This window comes from Typha latifolia, chromosome 8, assembly GCF_019914945.1.
Source record: "Typha latifolia isolate L0001 chromosome 8, TyphaL0001v2, whole genome shotgun sequence".
In the NCBI taxonomy this organism is placed as follows: Eukaryota; Viridiplantae; Streptophyta; class Magnoliopsida; order Poales; family Typhaceae; genus Typha; species Typha latifolia.
In genome coordinates, this window is record NC_133093.1 from 8,449,478 (window position 1) to 8,470,161 (window position 20,684).

Below are 20,684 nucleotides of genomic sequence, written 5' to 3' on the forward strand. Positions count from 1 at the left end.
AAAGAAAGCATTATTTTATTCAAAGAAAAGAATATGGCAGTCCCACGCACTGAGTCAACTACCCCCACCAAGTGACCAAGTGAGGCAGTCCAGAGACATCCATCAAGACTAACAACGATCATCTACCTAAACATTTGAAAAGAAGTAGGTAGAGGAGGACAACTTCTCTCTCATCTATAAAAAATGGAAGCCTAGTCATTTGGACTAGACCTTCAGACATGGATAAAGGATTAAAGGGCCCAAACACACCAATTATGCCACCGTTTTTTCTATTTATTTACCTTCTATTATTATTATTAGAGAGAAAGAAAAAAACAAACTATGATGTCTCAACTAAATCAATGCAGTTGAGACTAGCATACGTAATTTTGTTTTCAGCTTTCTATTCCTCCCCTTTATGAGGCTCTTACTCTGCCACATCTGCTATTTAATCTATAATACAGCCAAGTGTGAGACTTGTTCTTAAAGCATTTATTCATTTTTTCTCTCTCTTTTTTTGTATCACCTTGTAATTGGTTGCTTGAATTGAATGATATGATTAGTCTGCCAACTTTCTTTATTTATATATATATATATATATATATATACACACACAATGAATATAGTCAAGATTTTTGAGGTCATATAATACCTTTTTTTTTACCAAAAAGAAAAAGTCAATAACGTAGAGATGGCCACTTTTTCGACCTCGATGGCTTCAACGACCAACACTTCCGTAACGATTTTAGTTATATCTAGTCAATCTAGCACAGTAGTTAGGTCTTATGCTATATTGATCATGCGTTTCAAACTAAGACTCTTTTGAGAAATTAATTAATTTTATGGTCTTCATTCTCGCATGCACCAAGACTCTGTTATGCACTTTAAAGAAATTGCATAAACTAGGCGGGATTTCCGTGATTTCTAATGTTTTTAATGATCAATTGTTGGTTTCCTGTCCGACTTGAGGAGTATGAATACTTTGGCATTTGAAGAGTGATCCATTTGGCAGTGCTTAGGCTTCTTAATCATAGTGGTAATTGAGTTAAGTGGGAAAAAATCTACCAAACAACAGAGGAAAAACAGAGACATAGAGACATTTGGAGAAACAAAAAAAAAATGACCCGGAGAAATGTTCCACACCGACATCAAATCCCCCTTACGATGTAGCAAGAACTTTATTTTTTTTATTGCTACAAGATTGGAAACACATGAAGTGAGTATGTCGTCCAAGATTGAAAATAAATTGTCTTTAGTGCAAATTCACCAATTTTATTTGACAATAGAAAGAGTCACCGATTTCATTTGACTATAGCAAGAGTCACTCCTTAGGGGGGCCATTTGCAATAAAAAAAAATTTTAATTTTTAAAATAATAAAAATAAGCTCTTGTGCGCATCATTCTCCTCTATAAATTATGTGTATTTTATTATAATCTCGATGGATCCTTTTATCTTTATCTGACCCTTTTATTCCTGCTAAACCCCTCCCTTTTCAGAGGCTTATGCCCGGATAAATTCCTTAATTATCAGGGAATCATATTGAAACATTGTGAATCAAGCATTTGTTGGGAACCACTGCATCGTTTTTAAATCACTCCAACTCCACCATTGTTCTCAAAATATCTTGATCTAATTCAGTAAATTAGCCTAATCGAAAAATTCTACTTGTCTTTTCACATATTACATAGAAGCAGTCAGGAAGGAGAGATTCTACCATGGGCAAACACCAAAATAAGCAGGCAAAAGAAATCCATACAGAAGTTATTCATTTCAACAAAGATTGCAATCATACATATTTAATTGATATTTTACATGCTTTGGAACTAGCCTTATGAATAAGCTTTAGTCTCAAATATTGTTCAAGTAAAAAAATTTCTGCAATCAAATCTTTTTATTGTGTTTGCTGATAATATGAGATCACTTTTAACTTGGACAGTCACCTTTCCTCAGTAATGACTGTTTTCATCAGTGGCCAAGAAGGTGATGGCGTTCTGGTCATTGTAGCTTCTGTGCTTGAGCTTGATAGCACTTGGTTATTTCCAGATTGTTGTGTTGAGGTTCCAGATAAGTCAGATGCGAAGCTGCTAGTGATCTCCTTGAACTGCCATTCTGTTAAGTAACTAGGCCTCGTCGTAACCTCACTAACCTCGATATCTCCTGTCAGCATTGCCACCACCCTTGACATTGATGGTCGTTGCAGTGGTGATGCCTGCGTGCATAGAAGCGCTACACCGATGACACGGGTGGCTTCCTCCTTTTCATATGATGGTAGCTTCGCGTCCACCATTTGGAGTGCACATTTGCTCTCGTATAATTGCCAGGCCTGCAACAAGAGAGCAGAAAAGTTATGGTACTAGAGAGCTCTTGCACCACCTTTATAATGTATGGTGTGAATCATATTGTCAAGTTAATTAAATGAAGAACTAGCTTACCCATTCAAGAAGATACATCTTATCCTGATTGAGGTCTGAATCAGAATTTGGCCTTCCACATAAGATTTCCAAGGCCACAACCCCATAACTGAACACGTCCGCCTTCTCAGTGAGATGTCCTCTCATTGCATACTCCGGTGCGAGATAACCACTGAGAAAAACAAATATCAGCTTATGAAAACTAGACATGGTTGTATTAAGAGATCTTAAATAACAGCTTGATGATGCCTTCTTACATTGTACCAGCAACCCTAGTGCTAATGTGAGTCTTCTTGTCATCATAAAGCTTAGCTAGCCCAAAGTCAGAGATTTTTGGGTTAAGATCAGCATCAAGTAGGATATTACTCGCCTTGACGTCTCTATGTACAATCCGCACACTGGAGTCCTCGTGGAGATAAGCTAAACCCCTTGCAACTCCCAAGCATATCTCGAAGCGTGTTGGCCAATCAATGCGCAAGTTGTTCTTCCCTGTGATCCACAGAGTTGAGAAAGTATTGAACTTCGTTACTCAATGACACAGATAGGCAGTGCAGTTCAGTTCTCCAATGAATTCTATTTCTCTAACTGTTGGTGAGATTACTGTGAGCACTGCTTGCCTAGCTACTATTTTGCTGGAAAATGAAAACAGTGAGTGATTTTTGTATAAGATACCAAAGATTGCTTGATCAAGGCTTTTGTTTTCAAGGTACTCATAAACCAAGAGGCGCTTGTTTCCCTCGATGCAGCAACCATACAACTTCACTAGGTTCCGATGCTGCACCGCAGATATAGCTGCAATCTCTGCCACAAATTGACTCTTTCCTTGGGATGATGTAACTGATAGTTGCTTTACAGCTACAGTTCTTCCATCAGACAGTTTACCCTACGAAAACATAATTAGTCCAGGTAAATGTTTGCATGTATCTCTTTGAGGGTCATAAGATCTACTTCTATCTGTGAGATCCCAAATTGTATGATTAATAACATAAGATCACAATAAGATAGACAAGGGGAAATGGAGTTCTTTCACACAAAGCAAGGGGAAAATAGCAGACCTTGAACACTGTCCCGAAGCCTCCTTTTCCAAGAATATTTGATTGAACGAAGCCCACTGTTGCAGCCCTAAGTTCAGCATAACTGAAGACATCAGGCCTTCCAACTAATTCCAATAGTTCTGTCCAGAATAGTCAAGCTTCATTTAGTCTAGTCCTCCATAATGTAACTACTGATGATTATTCAGAAATATGTATTACCTTTGTCATCATTTTCTTGCCTTTTTTGTCTCCATATAAATATTCCTAGCACTGTCAGCAATCCTAAAACTACAACACCAGCTACAACTCCCGCAACTAGACCTGCTTTGCTCTTTGTTGAGCTAGTACTTGGTTCTTTATTAGGGACTGTAGGAGTGAAGTCTGAATAATTATAACAATAATTAGTAAGATGTATCACATTGTTTCTCAGAATTATGTGCATAAGTTTGCATAAGCTAGTACCAAATGGAGATACACTGATAGCTGAAACGGATGGACCATAGTAGCCTTGAGTAGGGACACAACAAGTTCCCTTTCCCGCCCAAAAGAAATGAACTTCGAGGAAGTTATTGGTTACCGGAGCTGTGAAATTCTTCACAACAGCTGTAAAAGATTTTCCACCAGCCTCCTTTCTTATATCAAAGTCTTTCACTTTGAGATCACCCTAATGCAAATGAACAATAAATATTTAGAGTCATGACAATCTGAAATAATTCCAAAATCTGAACAGATATGGTTGCTAATTTTATATCCTAAAGCAGATTTTCACTAACTAATATGTGAAATTCTTGGAATGATCTTAGAGGAGATTTGAAATCAACGAGTGCTAACCTACTTGAACTTCCCAGTTGGTTAGTGACAGTACAAGGCATCTTCATCTTGATTTTACTAATGGGCTATAGACATCACAGATCAAGTTCCGAAAGAAATAAGTTTAAATGTTACAAGCCTAACATGTGGAGAACCAAATTATGATATGCATAATAAGACTAAATAATTGGTCAAAATGTACGGCAAGCATAAAGACGAGTTATTTATTCATTTGTTTGCTATATACTTCTGATGCTTTCAGTCTCAAGCTTAGCAATTTGATTTGTATAGCCTTTCTTCCCTTTTCCTTATTGATGTACCTTTAGCTTTTCAATACATAATTGTCAAACTTGTACGTGCAGTATCTAACTAAGCAAATAACAACCTGAATGTAGATGTCAAAAACCTTCCTTCCCACACTTTTCCAAGTTCGGGAGTCGGGGAATGCTGTCTCAGCAAATTGGAGTTTGACAGTGTAATTTCCATTCTGAAGCCCAAGACCATAGTATCTAAGGGATGAAGGTGAGAGTCTTGCAGTCTGAAACAATTCCGAATCCAAAGTGTTCTGGAACTGGGATGAACTGTTAATAATATAATTGTTAACCGGGGAGTCCGCAAAGCTTCCAACACTGCTTACACCCCACTTTGTTGGGTCAGTTACATAATATGATGCAGACGTGAGAGTGGCATTGTCTACTTCATATACAATTCCATCAGATGCTGTTATTGCTCTATTACCACCACATTTTATCCCAAAGGAATAATCTGCAAATTAACAAGTACTCTGCAGATGAGTACTTAAAAGTTTACCTCTGCACTTAAACCATTATTAACTAAAATAGCTGATGAAAATTTTAAAGGAAGGGGCTCACAGATAGGAGAACCACGATTGCATGGTGTATCTCGCTGAAGACAATTCAATCCAGAGGGCAAACCACTGTCCGACAACACCGCAAAATTAAAGAGAATGCTGAGGAGAAGAAGAATACTTGAAATTTTACATAGAGAGTTAAAAAGTAGTAAATACCTACTGTTGGAGCTATCTATCACGAAGTTGTTTGCCACCAAGTTCCTGAGAAGAATGCACCAGATCGAGTTTATGGAGAAATGGCATTTCAAAAAAAATTATAACAGATCTAATCAGTGCAATTTCACATGTTAGAGTATAAAATATTGAAACCACTATTAATTAATAGCTTGAGCTTTTAGAACAGTTAGTATTTTAACATAGTATTAGAGCATAATTTCTAAGTTTGGATCTATTGGGCTCCTCTATTGTTTAAAAATATAAGATCTCCACCCCCAAATCTATTTCTTGGGCCTACCAAAATGTCACAAACTTAGACATGAGGAGGAGCGTTAGAGTATAAAATATAAAAACCATTACTATCTAACTGCTCAAGTCTTGGAAGTTTAAGGCATTTGTGAGATAGAAAGACAAAAAGAATGGTGAACTAAGCACACTTCTTCTTTTAATTTCTTAAAAAGGTTAACCTAATTAAATTGCTTCCCTTTCATATTTTGAAGAATAGCAGAGAAAACCTCCATTTTTTCCAGTAAGGGCATGAAAAATACAGAAATGTTGGCATCATGTTGCAGCAGAAGAAGAGTCGGGAGATGTTCATAAGCTTAGTTTAACCTTCTAATGAATTGTAGAAAGTTTTGGTTTCGTTCTTCTCCATCATATAAGTAAAGAATCTAAACATTGGAGACAGCTTGACATTATACAGTAACTTAAGAAATATGAATGAGAAGATTTCAGTCCTACAACTTACAGCTGCAAATTATTTTGGCTAGCCCAAGAAGGAAAGCTCCCTGAAAGTTGATTGTATGACAAATCTCTACAAGGAGACAAATTATTTTGAGTTAATATGCAAAAAGAAAAAGGAAGAACAGATGTTGAACATTCATTTGTAAAGAACAAAAACATAGATGAATTTTTAATAATGGAAAGCTTGATATTTGATAAACACCAGTGAACAACATTCTTAGATAAAAGTCGGAAATATTTGATCGAGGATAAGAACATGTATACCAATTTAGAAACAGTAAAATTTTGAGGCTATCTCAAGTAAAGTGAAATAGAAAGCCATACATATTGACAAGTGATGTGCTTTTCTGAACTGGCAAGCTACCAGATAGGCTATTGTTCCCAAGAAATCTGCTCAAATAAATATCAAAGGAATTTAAAAAAAAAAAGCTTAATTCCTTGAGAAAATTAATTGAACAAATTGAAATAAGATAAGCTTAATTTTCTGCAGGGAGACAGATCATTGTTTCCTTACAAGTACACGAGTGAACTCAAATTGAAGAGAGGCTGTGGAAGTTGGCCTGTTATATTGTTAAAACTCAAATCCCTGGACAGTCAAAAATATTTAAACATTGTAATGCTACATAAAGAACAAAAAAGTAGCATATTATTTCAGTAAATCCATAGATAAGATTGCTATTAGGCATCAACATCATCAACAAAAGTCATACACATTAGAGAAATCTCACAATTTTTGCAAACTTGTAAATGTGGCAAAGTTTGGAATGGTATCAGATATCTTGCTATTCCTTAAGATCCTGTAACATGAAAATGAATATTCGGGTCTTATTAAATGCATATAGAAGTGCATCAAATATAAATTACAATATGGAGTATTGGACCGTACAGAGTGCTCAAAGAAGTCAAATTACTTATGAAGGCCAAAGAAGAGCTTCCATTTATTATATCACCTATCCGCCTGCATAACAAATAATTAAATATGTTAATGATACTATCTAAGATAATTGGAACCTCTACTACATTCTAAAAGATGTATATCAAGATATCAGAGACTTACAAGCTAGTCAGTTTAACAAGATTAGAAAGACTCGATGGAATGGGGCCTTGGAAAGAATTGCCCTGGAATCTCCTGCAGAAGCAACTGAATAATCAGTACTTCAGTGAAAGAACATATGGTTCAGAAATTATTAGTTGAATATGAAAATTAGAGAAACTAAATTGGTTGAAATTTAAGGGCAGAGAATAATGCAATAATATGAAAAGATACCCTGTTAGTTCAATTAGAATATTCTATGCTGTCCCTGGATGACATGCAATGACTATATGATTATTGACTAGAACCTAATACTGTCGATGAATTAGTAACTATTATCTGAAGAAAACTCTAAATAAGTGCATAGAACTGAACCTTTACACAAGCAATTTGCTCAGAGATGGATGGATTCATATAACAAAAGGTGAGTTCATAAGGATTTACCATGACAAAAATATGAAGAAGAGGTTCCATGCAATTCAGTATCATGTAGTTAAAATAGTTATTACCTATTACTGAATATGCAAATGCAATCTTTAGTAAATGAACTTACAAATCAGTCATGTTTGTCCAGCTCCCAATAAAATCGGGTATTTTTCCAGTAAAATCGTTGTCTAGTGCCCACCTGCAACCACAATGACAGCCCACAACATGCTTAATATTTATCTCCTCATATGTTAGTAAATATTATATGCTTTTATGAATGTTACAGTATCCTCATCCTTTTAAGACGAGATAGTGTTGATGGTAGGTCACCCCTAAGACCAGAACTACTAAGGTACCTGCACAAAGATTTGTCCATTATAACTGGCCTAAACATAAAGAGAGAAGAATAATGTAGTTCATCAATGCTCGAGATGTAATGCTATAATAGGAAATGATACTTCACAATTGCTCTAGGCTTGTCAAATTTCCGAACTCTGGAGGGATTGATCCACTGAAATTGTTAGTACCCAGCCCCCTGAGAAAATATTAGAGAAAATCTTTCAAATAGTTGTCCAGAAAGATGGAAATATGTAATGGATCAACAATACTGTATGTTTATGCATAGATTCTAAAGAGAAATGGAGTTTGCTTTTAATGGATCCAAGAATGATTTACATTAGAAGCAACTAGCTGATTGCACAATGAGCCAAATCTTTGAAAAGCAAACCCTATTTCAGCCTACAAGTTCCATGCTTTTCAATCAAATAAAATCTAGACAATCTTAAGAGCGTGACAAATTTATAGTTTATATGGTTGGTTTCCAGAGGTATCCTTAACTTCATTTTACCATGACAAACAATCCGAACTTGAGTATTCTTGACTTGAGTAATTTATTATCTCAAAAGGGAAAATAACATATGAACATTATATTGGACACCACAAACTATATCAAAATGGAAATGCTTCTCTGGAAGGATTGTGGGAACCATTTTCTCAGTATACACTGTATAATACTATAATGACAAACAGATGTCACCATTTTACTTGATGTACAAAAGAAAAACGAGCATGCATCATGACAAGCAGTCCTATCTCTGGAAATTAAGCAGTTGCTTGGGAAAGCAACAAGAGCTGACTTACAATGAGATGAGATTCTGAAGCTTTCCAAGCTCCTTTGGTATGGGACCTGATAATGAATTAATCCCAACAGTCCTAGTAACGGAAAGAAGAGGAAAGGGTAAGACAACACCAAAGACATGATTCATAACTATGTTGCTACCATCTACAGTCTCCTCCAAACAAATCATACAAATATAGCATGGCACGGAAGTTTCCGATAAATGCTGGTAAGGGACCAAACAAGTAATTTTGCCTTAAATCCCTGCAAATACATAACACCACCATGTTAGTATCAGAATTGCATGCACATCGGTGCTAGCTACCAGAAAAAAGAGATTTTGTGATCAATGTTCATATCTGAATATTTAATAGAAAAAGGCAGAAATTTCCTGACAATTAATCGAATTATCAACAATTTTATGAGCATGACAGACTCAGTAGTCTGTAAATTGCCACATATTAGGGGCCTAGTGGGAGTACTATAGTCTGATGTTTGCTGCCTTACTGGCATTGAGTTCTATAGTTCTGGGAATCAAGAATACACGCATTTACTACTACTGTCTCTATCCTAGAAGTATACTATATGAATCTAAACTAAAAACAAGAGAAATTCTGCTTAGTTTGCATGAAAAATCATAGTTTGAAGTTTCATATGAGACGGAACAGTTTCAACCGAAACTTATCCAAAACTGAGGCAGAACTTAGTGGTCATGGTGCAATCAATAAAACTTCTGGTTGTGACCTTGGTTCCCGACAGAAATATGCAGAAGTCGATCCACTTGGATCAAAATTTTCCTCCTTTGGGGATCAAAACTGAAAAAGAAACTACAAACCATGATACAAATTACCCTCACTCAACAGAACCAAGGATTCTTGTAAGATTTTTTGTGTTGGCAATTCGTGTATAAAAAAACCTATTTGAATGTATTTAGAATATTTTGTATGCACATGACACATGATTATAGAAGGCTTGAATTTCTGTTTATTGTTAGAACTAGAAAGAAAGAAAAAAAAAAATTGGGGTTGAGAGAGGAGGGTGCACGTGCTCTGCACGTGCAGCCCCTCCCCTCTCCCTCTCCGGTACGCAACGAAGCGCAGATAAGGGTGGATTTCATCTAATCCGAATCGGATTAGGTTTGATTCTCTTCTAATCTATAAATTAACCATAATCCTCTCTCTCTCCTCAACACCCCCCTCCCAGCCTTCTTCTCCTCCACTGTTTTCTTTCTTTTCTCGCCGACGGAGTCACGCCGTGGAATCGGCCTACTGGAGCGTCGTCGGAGCCATCGGAGACCACCTCGTGACTCCTTCATAAGCCTTCTCTCACCCCTCAAATTTAATTAAAGTTTAATAGAGTAAAACGAAAATACCTAATTTGGGATTTCGGCTTCATCGGCGACTCACGCCGGTCGGCGGCTTCGGGTCGCTGTTGCTCGTATGCCAAAGTCTTGCGTCGTTGACCTCGTGTCGTAGGCGCACTCCCCTGAAGTCTTCATAGCTTGAGGTGTGGAGGAGACGACTCCAGGGCCGCCGGCCATTGAGTTGAGCCGTCGACCGCCGGCCATTGAGTCGAGCCGTCAACCGCCATCTACGGTTCCTCCTCCACCTCTCATGGTATGCTGGGTCGCGAGTGTGTAGAGGAGGTTAGGGTGCGGCGGGTGGTTCATCGTCAGCGGTGACCGCCGGCACCTTTTCTCATTTTCTCTCTCTTTTTCCTTTCTCTTTCTCTCTCTCTCTCTCTCTCTCTCTCTCTCTCTCTTTTTCTCTCTCTCTCTCTCTTCGGTTTGGAGAAGACAGACTCGGGCAACCCGAGTCTGGCTTTCTCCCATTAAGTGTTTGGATTCAGGTCGGGTTGAATCCGAATCCAAGGGACCCGACCCGAACCATTATTTTGGTGGGCTGTGGGTTAGCCGAGCCCAATTCAATTAATTCGGCTGGGCCTCGGCCCAATTCGATTTAGTTGATTTCTTTTTGGATTGGGCCGGGCCAGCAGCAGCCCAGCCCAATCCAATGGGTAATTTTAAACCCATTTTAGTTCTTTTTGGTTTTTAAATTTTAAAAAAATATTGTTATTATTCAAATTAAAAAGTTGATTATTATTTATTGTTTAAGGTGGCGATTTTTAGTACGTGAGTTAGAGATTTAAGATTTTGGTTGTCTTGCCTAGACTCAGGTGAGTGGGTTCACTCACATGTTTATTTCATTGTATTTCGTATTTGTGTCAGACCATGTAAATTTTCTGTGTGCAAATTATTTATTTCACCCTTATGTGTAAAAATTAAATTGTTGCAAATTCTATGTGCAAATCTATTTTATTTCATCCGTACGTGCGGAAATTTAATTGTTTTATTTTCTGTGTGCATTTAATTATTATATTCAGTGCATCACTATACTTCGTGCAAATATTGAAATTTGTGAAAAGAAAAAAATTACACTAGTATTGATACGAATTAGAGAACAATCCCGGTATAAATCGTTTGCGATTTTCCGTGGTGACTCAAGTCTATTTGGAAGTCCAGGGGAAAGTCCTAAATTAGATCACTGCAGTGACTTTCTTAGGTAACTCTGGTGGGGCTAGGGAACAGTCCTAGGATGAATGAGAAAAATTCCTAGGTGACTCTAACTTTTCTCAACGGTTAGAGGAAAAGACAGAGTGTGTTAATCACAGGATGATACCCTCTGATGACCCTAACTGAATCAGCTATGAAGAAAAGTCTCGAGCGTCATCTCGAGGTGACTTCTAGTTGATGTGGATCCATAGGGTTTAGACCTATTGAGACATATGACAGTATAAATATCAAAAGATGTTAATATGTTGAAAACGTGCAAGGTTACAAGTTGTAACATCTCTCTCTATTGTTATCATTGTTATTATTTAGAGAGCATGCCTATTGCATATTGTGACGGATATTGTTGCTTTTAGTTTAATTTATTCAGCATTAATATGAATTTAAAATTTATTTGGTTAGTGAGTGGATTCCACTCACTGAGCTATAGTTGTTAGCTCATGGGTTCTATTGTTTTTTTGTTTTTGTTTATTTATTTCAGGTAATAGTCAGCGGGGCGACTGAGCGAGATGTATTCGGACTCCACTTCCACTTAGGTTTCACCTATTTACCTTTTCGCTCTTTTGATTTTATGCTTTAGATTAGACATTTTATTTATTTAGTTTAGAGACTCAAAAACATTAACATTGTTTTATATTTTTATTGCAATTAGTTATAAAATTTAATAAAGCACGTTCTCATTTTATTTATTTAATTTGCCATCGTACACGTAGAGAGTATTAATAAGGCTTCGTGCATCTCAAGCATATTGAGATGCATGGCCGGTCATGATTCCTATTTTGGGTCGTGACATTTATCACATGGTTTGTAAGAACTTGCACCATTGGGAGGGTGTTTGAATGCTTAAAACGTGTCAAACAGTACAAAGCTAGTTCTCAAATGTTGGAACAGTGCCACAACATTTTGAACAGTAAAAATTATTATTATTTATTATTATTTATTTATTATTATTATTATTATTATTATTATTATTATATAAGCCTTAATGACTATAGCCTAGCCTTAAGTACATAAGAATCCTGTAAAAAATCCTGTTCTTCCATTCTTCATTATAACTACTATGGAAGTGACAACACATGGACAAGCCACCATGAGTGCACGAGGCCATGACCACTCTATCCACTTCGTACTCTCCTTCTCCAACTTCTCATATTCCAATCTTCTCACTTACTACACCTCAATTGTTCCGCCACCATTCTGCTACCGCCAAAACCCTCCTCTTCTTCATCTCGAGCAAAGCAAGGGAAGGCCTAAGGTTCTAACCGACCTTGCTACCATTGCCGCCAAAATATTCATGTCTTATTGGCGGCGCATCGAACTACAATAACTCTAGGCGAGGACCCTACCAATGCCACAGGAGCGATAACCTTACTCTTCTTCTTCTTTGCCTGTGTCGAGGGATACATCGCCACGAGAGATGAACGCTAAAACCCATGATGAATTACTTCAAGAGGTTTATCACCTCAATCTTAGTGACCCTCGAAATCGGATGTCCTGTTCAGTGATTGCAAGAAAAATTCATATAAAATTGTGGGATTTGCAACGTTTATTTAGTGGTGATTTGATCCCCGGAAAAAAGATCTGTGATTTTTTACTCGTAGATTTTACTGGGTTCTCCACTTAAAAATCTTGTGCTTACCTTATTTTTGCATTTTCGCGGTAAGCCGTTATCTCGTATATTAGAGTTAGAGTATAAATTTTCAGGAGAGGTTGTACTATGAGAAGCTTGAGGATAAATGAGCTACCGAGCCGAGCTCGAGCTTGAGATGATCCTAGCTGAGCTCGAGCCAGTCTTATCCAACTCGTCTTGAGCTTGTGCTAGGAAAAATTCTATCGAGCCGAGCCGAGCTAGACCCAGCTCACTCAAGCTCAGCTCTTTTACACCCTCTACACACATATAAGCCAAATAGCCCTAGTTTGAGTTTCATCAATGAGAACACATTTTGAAGCCCTAGAAAAGACTTGCTGGATTGTTCTTTGTGATTAGAGAATATTAAAGAATTGTGCTTCACTGATCATTGTTGTTGACCTTTAAAAATAAATAATAACAAATTTTAATTTGACCAATATCATGATTTCTAAAGTTTAAGACTAACTAAATTGCTAAAATGGGATAAATTAAGCCCAAAGAGTTGGGTTGGACTGCCACCCAATAATTCGATTTGGGTTGGACTTAGTTAGCCCACAATCTAAGACCCAATAAACGGTATGGACTTAAGACCCAAACCCCACAAATTTCATAAATTGAGCTATAGCTAGCACGCAACCCACCATCAATTTAAGGTATGCTCGCATTCTGGCTTTCGGTGTGGATAATTTAATTCATTGAGCAATGAAGGTCTAACGGTGGATTGCCCTTATCTGGGAAAATTCATTTTTTAGTGGATCTGTCCTGATACCAATAAATATATGACTTGTGCAATTGTTGTACTTCGTGCAAATAGAAAATTTAATGATCATAGGTATTATTAAAAAGTATAATCGATGATTAGTGTGACTTAGATAACAGTTCTAACATAGATCGCTCTGCGACTTTCTATAGTAATCCAAGCCTGTTTGAAAATCCATGTATCTCAAGTATATTGAGGTACATGGTCAGTTATGATTTCGATTTTGGATTGTGATGTAAAGTCATCATATGATGAACTGTAATAGGAGTCTCAAGGATCACCGAGACAAGATGCCCAATTTCGAGAGTCATCAAGATTGAGTTGATGAACCACTTAAAGCAATTCATCGCAGGTTCTAACTGCCAAGAAAACTTCTGATAGAATTATAAAATTCAATGGGTAGTATTTAAGTGGTTCTTGTATTTGCAACACTTTTAATGATTGATTTCATCCTAGGAAAAAGGATATGTGGTTTTTACCCGTACGTTTACGGGGTTTTCCACATAAAATTTTTGTGTATTTGCATTGCTTTTTTTTTTTTCATTCTGCTTTTTTTTTTTATATATGTTTGTGTTTCTCAATAAGTTTGGTATTAACATATAACTTTTTCCAATTCCTAAGATCCTAGAATGTGGCAATAGAGATAGAGAACTTACAGGTTATTAAGATAAGTGAAATTTTGAAGCTCCTGAGGAATTGGACCCACCACATTCAAGGCATATACTCTCCTGCTAGCACACAAATAAAGAGAGTAACCCATGAGAAAGAGTATGAATTGCTTATTAAAAATAAAATAATTGAGCATTATCCCTACTTTTGTTGATCAAGTACTCAACCAATCAGGCATGAGAAGTTCAGAGAGTTGCATCAGATTAAGGCAAAGATTTTTTTTTTTTAAAGAACACTGTTTAACTCAACCACTAGTAATGTATTGGCATCCATTCTCGCAGGTAAAACACATCTGTCTGCATAAAAGAAACTACTACTACATCTCCCCCAAAACATCCCCTAATCCTGTAAATGGTAATCCGATGTTCGAATTTGCTCTTTTTATTTATGTAAAATCATGTTTTCCACGCCATACAAAGCATCAGCAATAGAAGATTATAATTACTTGTTAATCTTTTATCACATCAGAGATAAGTATAGATTAGGAAAGGAAAAGAAAGAAGAGAAAGAATCATACAACTTGACGATGTGGCAAGTAGTTTGGTTATCAAAACTGCAATCGCACTTGATTCCCGGGTTGAACACCGGGTTGTTATCAATCTCAGTGTTGTCGATGGCCGCGCCGCTGCAGGGTTCACCGCTGATGTTCCAAGTCGACTGAGCCTTCTTCCCCCACCTCCCCAGTATTGTGTTCAGCGCCACCACTGCAGTGGCATTACCATTTGATCTCATCTTAGCATCATCCCAAATAATCATGCTAATTAACGTGCAACACACAATAGTCATTATGATTTATCCACTCTGATAGCAAATTTGCCCAATAATTTCCTGTCACCTCTGCTTATGATTTCAAATAAAGTGTCCTCTTTCTTATCAAATATTGCTATGTTATAAAGTGATAATTAGCTTTTCACCCCTGAATTATTATCCTTTTTCATAATGACCTTTTGAAAATTATTAGGTTATATAATGACATTCTTAATTATAAAAAATAACTCACTTAACTTAACTCAGAGTTCTCATGTATTAAAAGAAAATTATGGGAGTCATTATGACAACGAGATAGTCTTATTATTTATTACACCAAGTGACTCCCTCGGACATGCTACGAATATAAAAATATTTATAAAATAACTAAAAAGTCAAATAGATGTAAATATGAAAGCAAGATTTCATTTGACTACAGCAACAGTCGCCATTTTTTATTTATTTTTAAGCAGGCCGATGGAGTCATACGATAAAGATGTGAGTGTATTTTAACTCAAAAAAAGGGAGTGTACGGAGATTATAAAGAGGAAAAAAAAAAATATATATATATATATATATAATAAAAAGCAACCAGCAAATAATTATTATCGAAAAAATTATTTTAAATAATTATTATAGAAAATTTTATTTGATAGTTTTTAGCTTGGAACATATCTAAACTTTGGACTTATGAATGATAAAAATAAAATTAAAAAATAGCTACAATATTTACTATAAAAAATCAAGAAAAAAAAGAGAGCTAGAAGAAAGGATCGAGTTCTTACAAAAAAAAAAGAGAGAGAGGATCGAGTATGAAAATCCTATCAAACTACTTGACTAAATCACTTGCTATCAATCCTAATCTTCTTAAAAACTCCATCCAAATCGTTGCTTCCGTACTATATGTTGGCAAAGAAGGAGCGAAAAAGAGCAAGATGATAGAGATGCATACCTTCAGATGGGTCAGTCTTAGCTTGAGCTGCAGCTCTCTCCACAGAGGAGAAGAGGCATAGAATGAGGCAGAGCACAAAAGCTTGCAGTAGGAATCTTAACACCACCATCATCCTCTCTTCTCTCCTTCCTCCTTCCTCCTCTCTTCTATGGCAGAGTTGGGGGAGATGATGGCTGCTTTTAAGCTATTAATTTGGAGTTGAAGTTGACATCGGCATGTCTTCGGATTGGAATATTGATGTATTTTAAGAGACTTCTTATGTGGAAGAGGTTGTGTGTTTTGGTTGCATCAAGGTGTTGTCAGGGAAAAAGATGGGAAGGCATGGATTCACACCTCAACGACTACCTTTGTGTTTTTTCTCCTCTTTTCTTAAATTATATATATATATATATATATATACATATATCTAAGAACCAATAATTTTATTAATTTTAAGAACGATGATAAAATAAAATTATGGAGAAATTATTTGGTGGTTAGTAGTTTGATAGCTTGGCTCGATTCGATTGATGGCTCGACAGTGCGATTACTTGGAGGAACAGCTTAGCAACGCAATGGCTTAGAGTAGGTCTCGGTGTTCGGCAATGCATATAGTTTGAAATCTATACTAGACAGCTAAAAGCTCAGTGGAGCCTTTGTTCAACTCATATCTAGCCTTCGAGCTCATAAATGATAAAAAAAAAAAATTAAGAATGATGATTCAATACAGACAGATTATTTATTAATAGAAATTTTAATATTAAATGAAAGGGTATAACAGACAGTTCGAGGGAGTTAGGATGGTTAGGATTTGAAAAATACAAGTAGGGTGTGGGTTGACCTCTGTATACATCTATAATAAATTAAAAAAGCTCTAAGCTTTAAACAGGCTTTCATTTGCCACAACTTGGGAAGAATTTTAGAAAATTAAGATTATTAGGATATAAAATAATTAATGAATTTGTTAGTAAGCCTGTGTTTTGAAGATGAAGATGATGATCATCTCATAGTATTAGAACAGGAGATCCCTGAGTTAAATCTGTGTAGATATATATATGTTGTTTAAATAGAAAATAAAATACAACTTATTCTTTTCCACATTTTGGGTCTTGTTGGAATATAAAAGATATAAAAAAAAAATTTACCGTTTATCTAACAACTTAATTATAAATTCATTAGTGAGTTAATATAATATCAAATAAGAAATATTAAGTTCAATAGAAGATATAGAAGCCCATTTGACTTGTCTATTGTGTGGAATAATATTATCTTCCATCGTACTCATCCAATCTCAAATGGTGGTCAGAGAATCCTTCTAAAATAGTTTAATATTGTTTGTATTTATCCATTATTCTAGGGATTCCTTCACTCATGTATTGAAATGTTGCATCTGATAGGTTAATTATTCCAGTAGCTCATTGACTTCAATTGTTTTTTAATCTTTCATTTTGATGTTGTTAGGCTTTGTAGGATACATTAAATGTTAATTAAATGCTATAAAGTTAATACAAAATAAATTTTCTATTATGTTAAGAATGGTCAACTAAGATAAAAGTATAAGGATTGTACCAACTACTATCACATCCACCTTTTGACTAAATGAGTTGCTACAATTTCTTTGGAAACGTCCTTTAAATCTACGCATTATTTTCCTTTAAATCTATGTAGATATTCCATGAATGAATATGAAAATGGAAAATAATTTTCAAATGACGTCTTATATATTTTAGTAGTTTTATGATTAATTCAACATCCTAAATTAACTTAGACTAACCAATCTATAAACTACAGTATCTAAATTAAAATATTTCTTTACTGAGACTAGTTTATCTTTTAAGAAATACTCTTATCTTCTCTTTTAACCTCTAATTACATTTTTTAACTTAAAGTATTGTTACAAAAACCAAATTTCTTTAGCGAGATTTTAGAATCTCAAGAATACTTTTATAACTTCATTCATAGAGTTAGATAAACCATAATCTAGGATTATAGAGATAAAAAAAGTTTATCAAATTACAAATAGCTCAAAAGTAGGATTTAAAATAAAATCACTAAGATATAGTGTTATTTAAACACTCCCCCAAAAATTATTCTAGCTAATCTACCAAGGGGATATTAGCTAAGGATGTGAATAATTGGGCCGGGCTCCAAATTAGGCCCAAAACTTAGTTCCAGATTGCCATTATTTCAGGTATAATTGTCTTAATATCTAGTACTCCAATTTCAAGTGAATTTTCCAGCTTGCATAAAGAAAGAGAAATCTGATCATATCTTAACATGATTAAACTAAGTAAAGATGGATGGGTGCATAAAGCATTCCTCTCTTCACATTATTTGGGATTCTATCCTCTAGTCTTCTCTGGATTGAATTAATTTTTTAATAAAGCCCACAAAAGAAGGGGAGAAAGGTATCCAAAACGTATTATATCACTTGATAATGATTAGAAGAGGTGATTTATTAATGTATACCAGCTAATGATTGACTAAGGTTGTGTGTATTAAATTTCCTCGCCTATCATCACCACCACAAGCCACAGTTACGAGGCAGTTGGCATTTGCTCTTAGGCAAAGACTTAGCACATGCACAGCCATGGGTGGCAATTGGCATAGAAAATATGTTAGTTGGCATCCAAATTTGAGTCTTCGTTGTATTCTTTGAAAGTTCCATGAGATTAGGATTCCATATACTAAAGTAAAGAGCTCTAGAACATCTTACTACATAAATTTATAAAATAGAGGAAAAGAGTATGTTCAATTTTTGGGAAATTAATGGAAAATAGTTGATACTCTTTGGTTTTATTATTAGGGTTAATTACATCAACACCTCTATACCTAATTTTCATAAAGACCCCCTAAATTTCAGCTTTTTAAACTATAATGTCACTTTTTCGTTAGTGTACCGTCAAAAAAATTTCAGCTTATGTAGCAGTTATATGTATCTAAATGGCTTTGTAATCTTTACACAACCCATTAATTAAATTAGGATAAAATATATTCTAATAATTATTTTTATTATTATATTCAATCTCTTCCCCTGCTTCTCACCGTCAGCTTTTCTAAAATAATTTATTGTCGAACTAAAAAAACCATTACTACTTGACTCTTTTGTGTAGCCTGATAATAAATATCCTATCAGCTCATGAACTATTAATATTTAAAGAGGAATTAAAAACCGCTGATGTTAAATGATAGTACTCAGAAGATTGAAAGGGGGATTGTTGTCCTTTTTTTTCCCAGATTTCTCTCTGCAAAAGAATATTACTAATAAATTAGGTCAAATTTAGGGAGGCTAAAATGTCTTAAGTTTTCAGTCCATTAAACGTATAATAATTACAGGACTACAAATATCAGCAAGTTGACGATTACATCACAGGTAGCTAAAAATCTGGAATCATAACTAATTCTTTTTTTCTCCTTTTAACAATTACAAAAATCATAAAAGACAAGAAAAGAAATTGGAAAATTCCCAGACCACCCTTCTACTACTCCGTCTCAGCTGCCAGCCTGCCACCTATGTACAGCAACAAAGCAAGGGGCAAAACTGGAAACATAGGGAAAAATTGGAAAAGGAGGGGGAGTAGAGAGAGCGCAAGACGAGATCCGAGAGAATCCCTAAGGTTGGGATGCGATCGGGGCGTGGATCTAGTCGGAGGGCGACCTGAACAGCTCGTCGACGGCGATATCGGCGTCGTCGGAGAGTGAGAGGAGGACGCGGCGGAAGAGGGGGACGGGGCAGGGGATCCGGAGGACGCCGCGCTGCTCGTAGCCGTACTCCTGAGCGGATCGCTGGAGGAGCTCGACGAACGCCGGCCGGCCGAGGAGATCGGCCCGGACGGCGAACCGCTCCATCTCTTCGCCGACGTAGACCGGGACGTGCCCCTCCGGCGTTCGCCGGCGGCGGGGGATCCACCCCTCTTCCGCGGCCGCTGCCTTTCCGGGACGGAGATGGTGGTACTGCGAGGAGTCCGCTACCCTCGAGATCCGCCGGAGAAGGCGCTTCATCGCTCGGAGATCGGCGAGAGTTAGGGCTTGAGATCGATCGACAGGAGTGTAAAGAGAGGTGAAAGGAGCAGGGCGAAATGTTGGCTCTATGGGGGTATTTATATTAGTTGGGAAATATTTAAAAAATTGTAAAAAATTTGGGATTTATTGAAAATGGAATAATAGGAGGTACGAAGAGGACGAGGAGAGTACTCGGCGGGTATTAGTGTGGAGGGAGAGATCTATTGGACGAGAAGGAAACAGCTTGTTCCCCTCATAGGTGATTGCCACGTGTCCCTGCCAAGTTCACGGGCCCACGGAGAAGAGAAAAAAATATCGTTCACCCTTTCTTTTCGCTTTTGGGGATTACTACATTCCGACGATACGTTTTAAAGATGCCCACCGGCTATTTATTTAAGAACCGGGTTCAATTACTATTGTGAAGTTTCTAATAGTACTAGTACTTTAGTTAAGGATATTTTAAAAGTTAAATGAAGGGAAATAATATGGAATAAATAATCCTATGGCCCGGTTTGGTTTGAGTTCAGGCCCGTTAGACAAGAGGAGTAGAACCGGTTCATTTTCAATTGGGTTGGACCGCGGGATTAGCTCGATTCCCAGTGGATCGCGAGAAAACGCCGATATCGAATAAGCACGATATATTTATATATATATATATATATATCTTATTGCTTCCGTAGTCCGTTGTAGTACGGCGTCCGTGAGCGACACGATTATTGTAAAACGTGGCATGTGGGTCCCGCTTTCCACATCCCATTTATCGCCGTAATTCCGACAAAAGCAGCAGAGTGAGG

The 20,684-nt window shown here is 36.4% G+C and overlaps 2 protein-coding genes across 4 annotated transcripts; both read right to left on the bottom strand.

The window, feature by feature from the left end:
- Positions 1–1,712: 1,712 nt before the first annotated feature.
- On the bottom strand, positions 1,713–16,148 carry LOC140794090 (probable LRR receptor-like serine/threonine-protein kinase At1g56140). 3 transcript variants are annotated; one of them, XM_073145951.1, is made up of 24 exons: positions 15,910–16,143; positions 14,728–14,914; positions 14,198–14,269; positions 8,775–8,846; positions 8,606–8,677; positions 7,929–8,000; positions 7,750–7,821; positions 7,593–7,664; positions 7,064–7,135; positions 6,893–6,964; positions 6,735–6,803; positions 6,521–6,592; positions 6,331–6,396; positions 6,011–6,076; positions 5,263–5,307; positions 5,108–5,172; positions 4,621–5,000; positions 3,888–4,089; positions 3,645–3,806; positions 3,447–3,565; positions 3,064–3,274; positions 2,649–2,880; positions 2,413–2,563; positions 1,713–2,303 (listed from the first exon to the last, which is right to left on the bottom strand). In XM_073145951.1, exons 1-24 carry the CDS (start codon positions 16,019–16,021, stop codon positions 1,917–1,919), a joined length of 3,102 nt encoding a protein of 1,033 aa, XP_073002052.1. In that variant the 5' UTR covers positions 16,022–16,143; the 3' UTR covers positions 1,713–1,916. The 3 variants fall into 3 exon arrangements, with proteins under 3 accessions (XP_073002052.1, XP_073002051.1, XP_073002050.1); XM_073145950.1 differs by having other exon boundaries at positions 3,645–4,089; positions 15,910–16,148; XM_073145949.1 differs by having other exon boundaries at positions 5,108–5,307; positions 15,910–16,147.
- Positions 16,149–19,183: 3,035 nt separating this feature from the next.
- On the bottom strand, positions 19,184–19,968 carry LOC140794014 (auxin-responsive protein SAUR71-like). Its single transcript, XM_073145821.1, has one exon. The coding sequence runs from the start codon at positions 19,888–19,890 to the stop codon at positions 19,531–19,533; it is 360 nt and encodes a 119-aa protein (XP_073001922.1). The 5' UTR covers positions 19,891–19,968; the 3' UTR covers positions 19,184–19,530.
- Positions 19,969–20,684: the final 716 nt, after the last annotated feature.

Bases quoted from the DNA above. Each gene is read 5' to 3' on its own strand.
- LOC140794090 (XM_073145949.1), bottom strand. From the start codon at position 16,021: ATGATGGTGGTGTTAAGATTCCTACTGCAAGCTTTTGTGCTCTGCCTC. The intron at 14,915-15,909 runs GTATGCATCTCT...ATGCCACTGCAG, and splicing joins TAAGACTGACCCATCTGAAG to TGGTGGCGCTGAACACAATA. The intron at 3,807-3,887 runs GTACTAGCTTAT...ATAATTATTCAG, and splicing joins TATCAGTGTATCTCCATTTG to ACTTCACTCCTACAGTCCCT.
- LOC140794014 (XM_073145821.1), bottom strand. From the start codon at position 19,890: ATGAAGCGCCTTCTCCGGCGGATCTCGAGGGTAGCGGACTCCTCGCAG.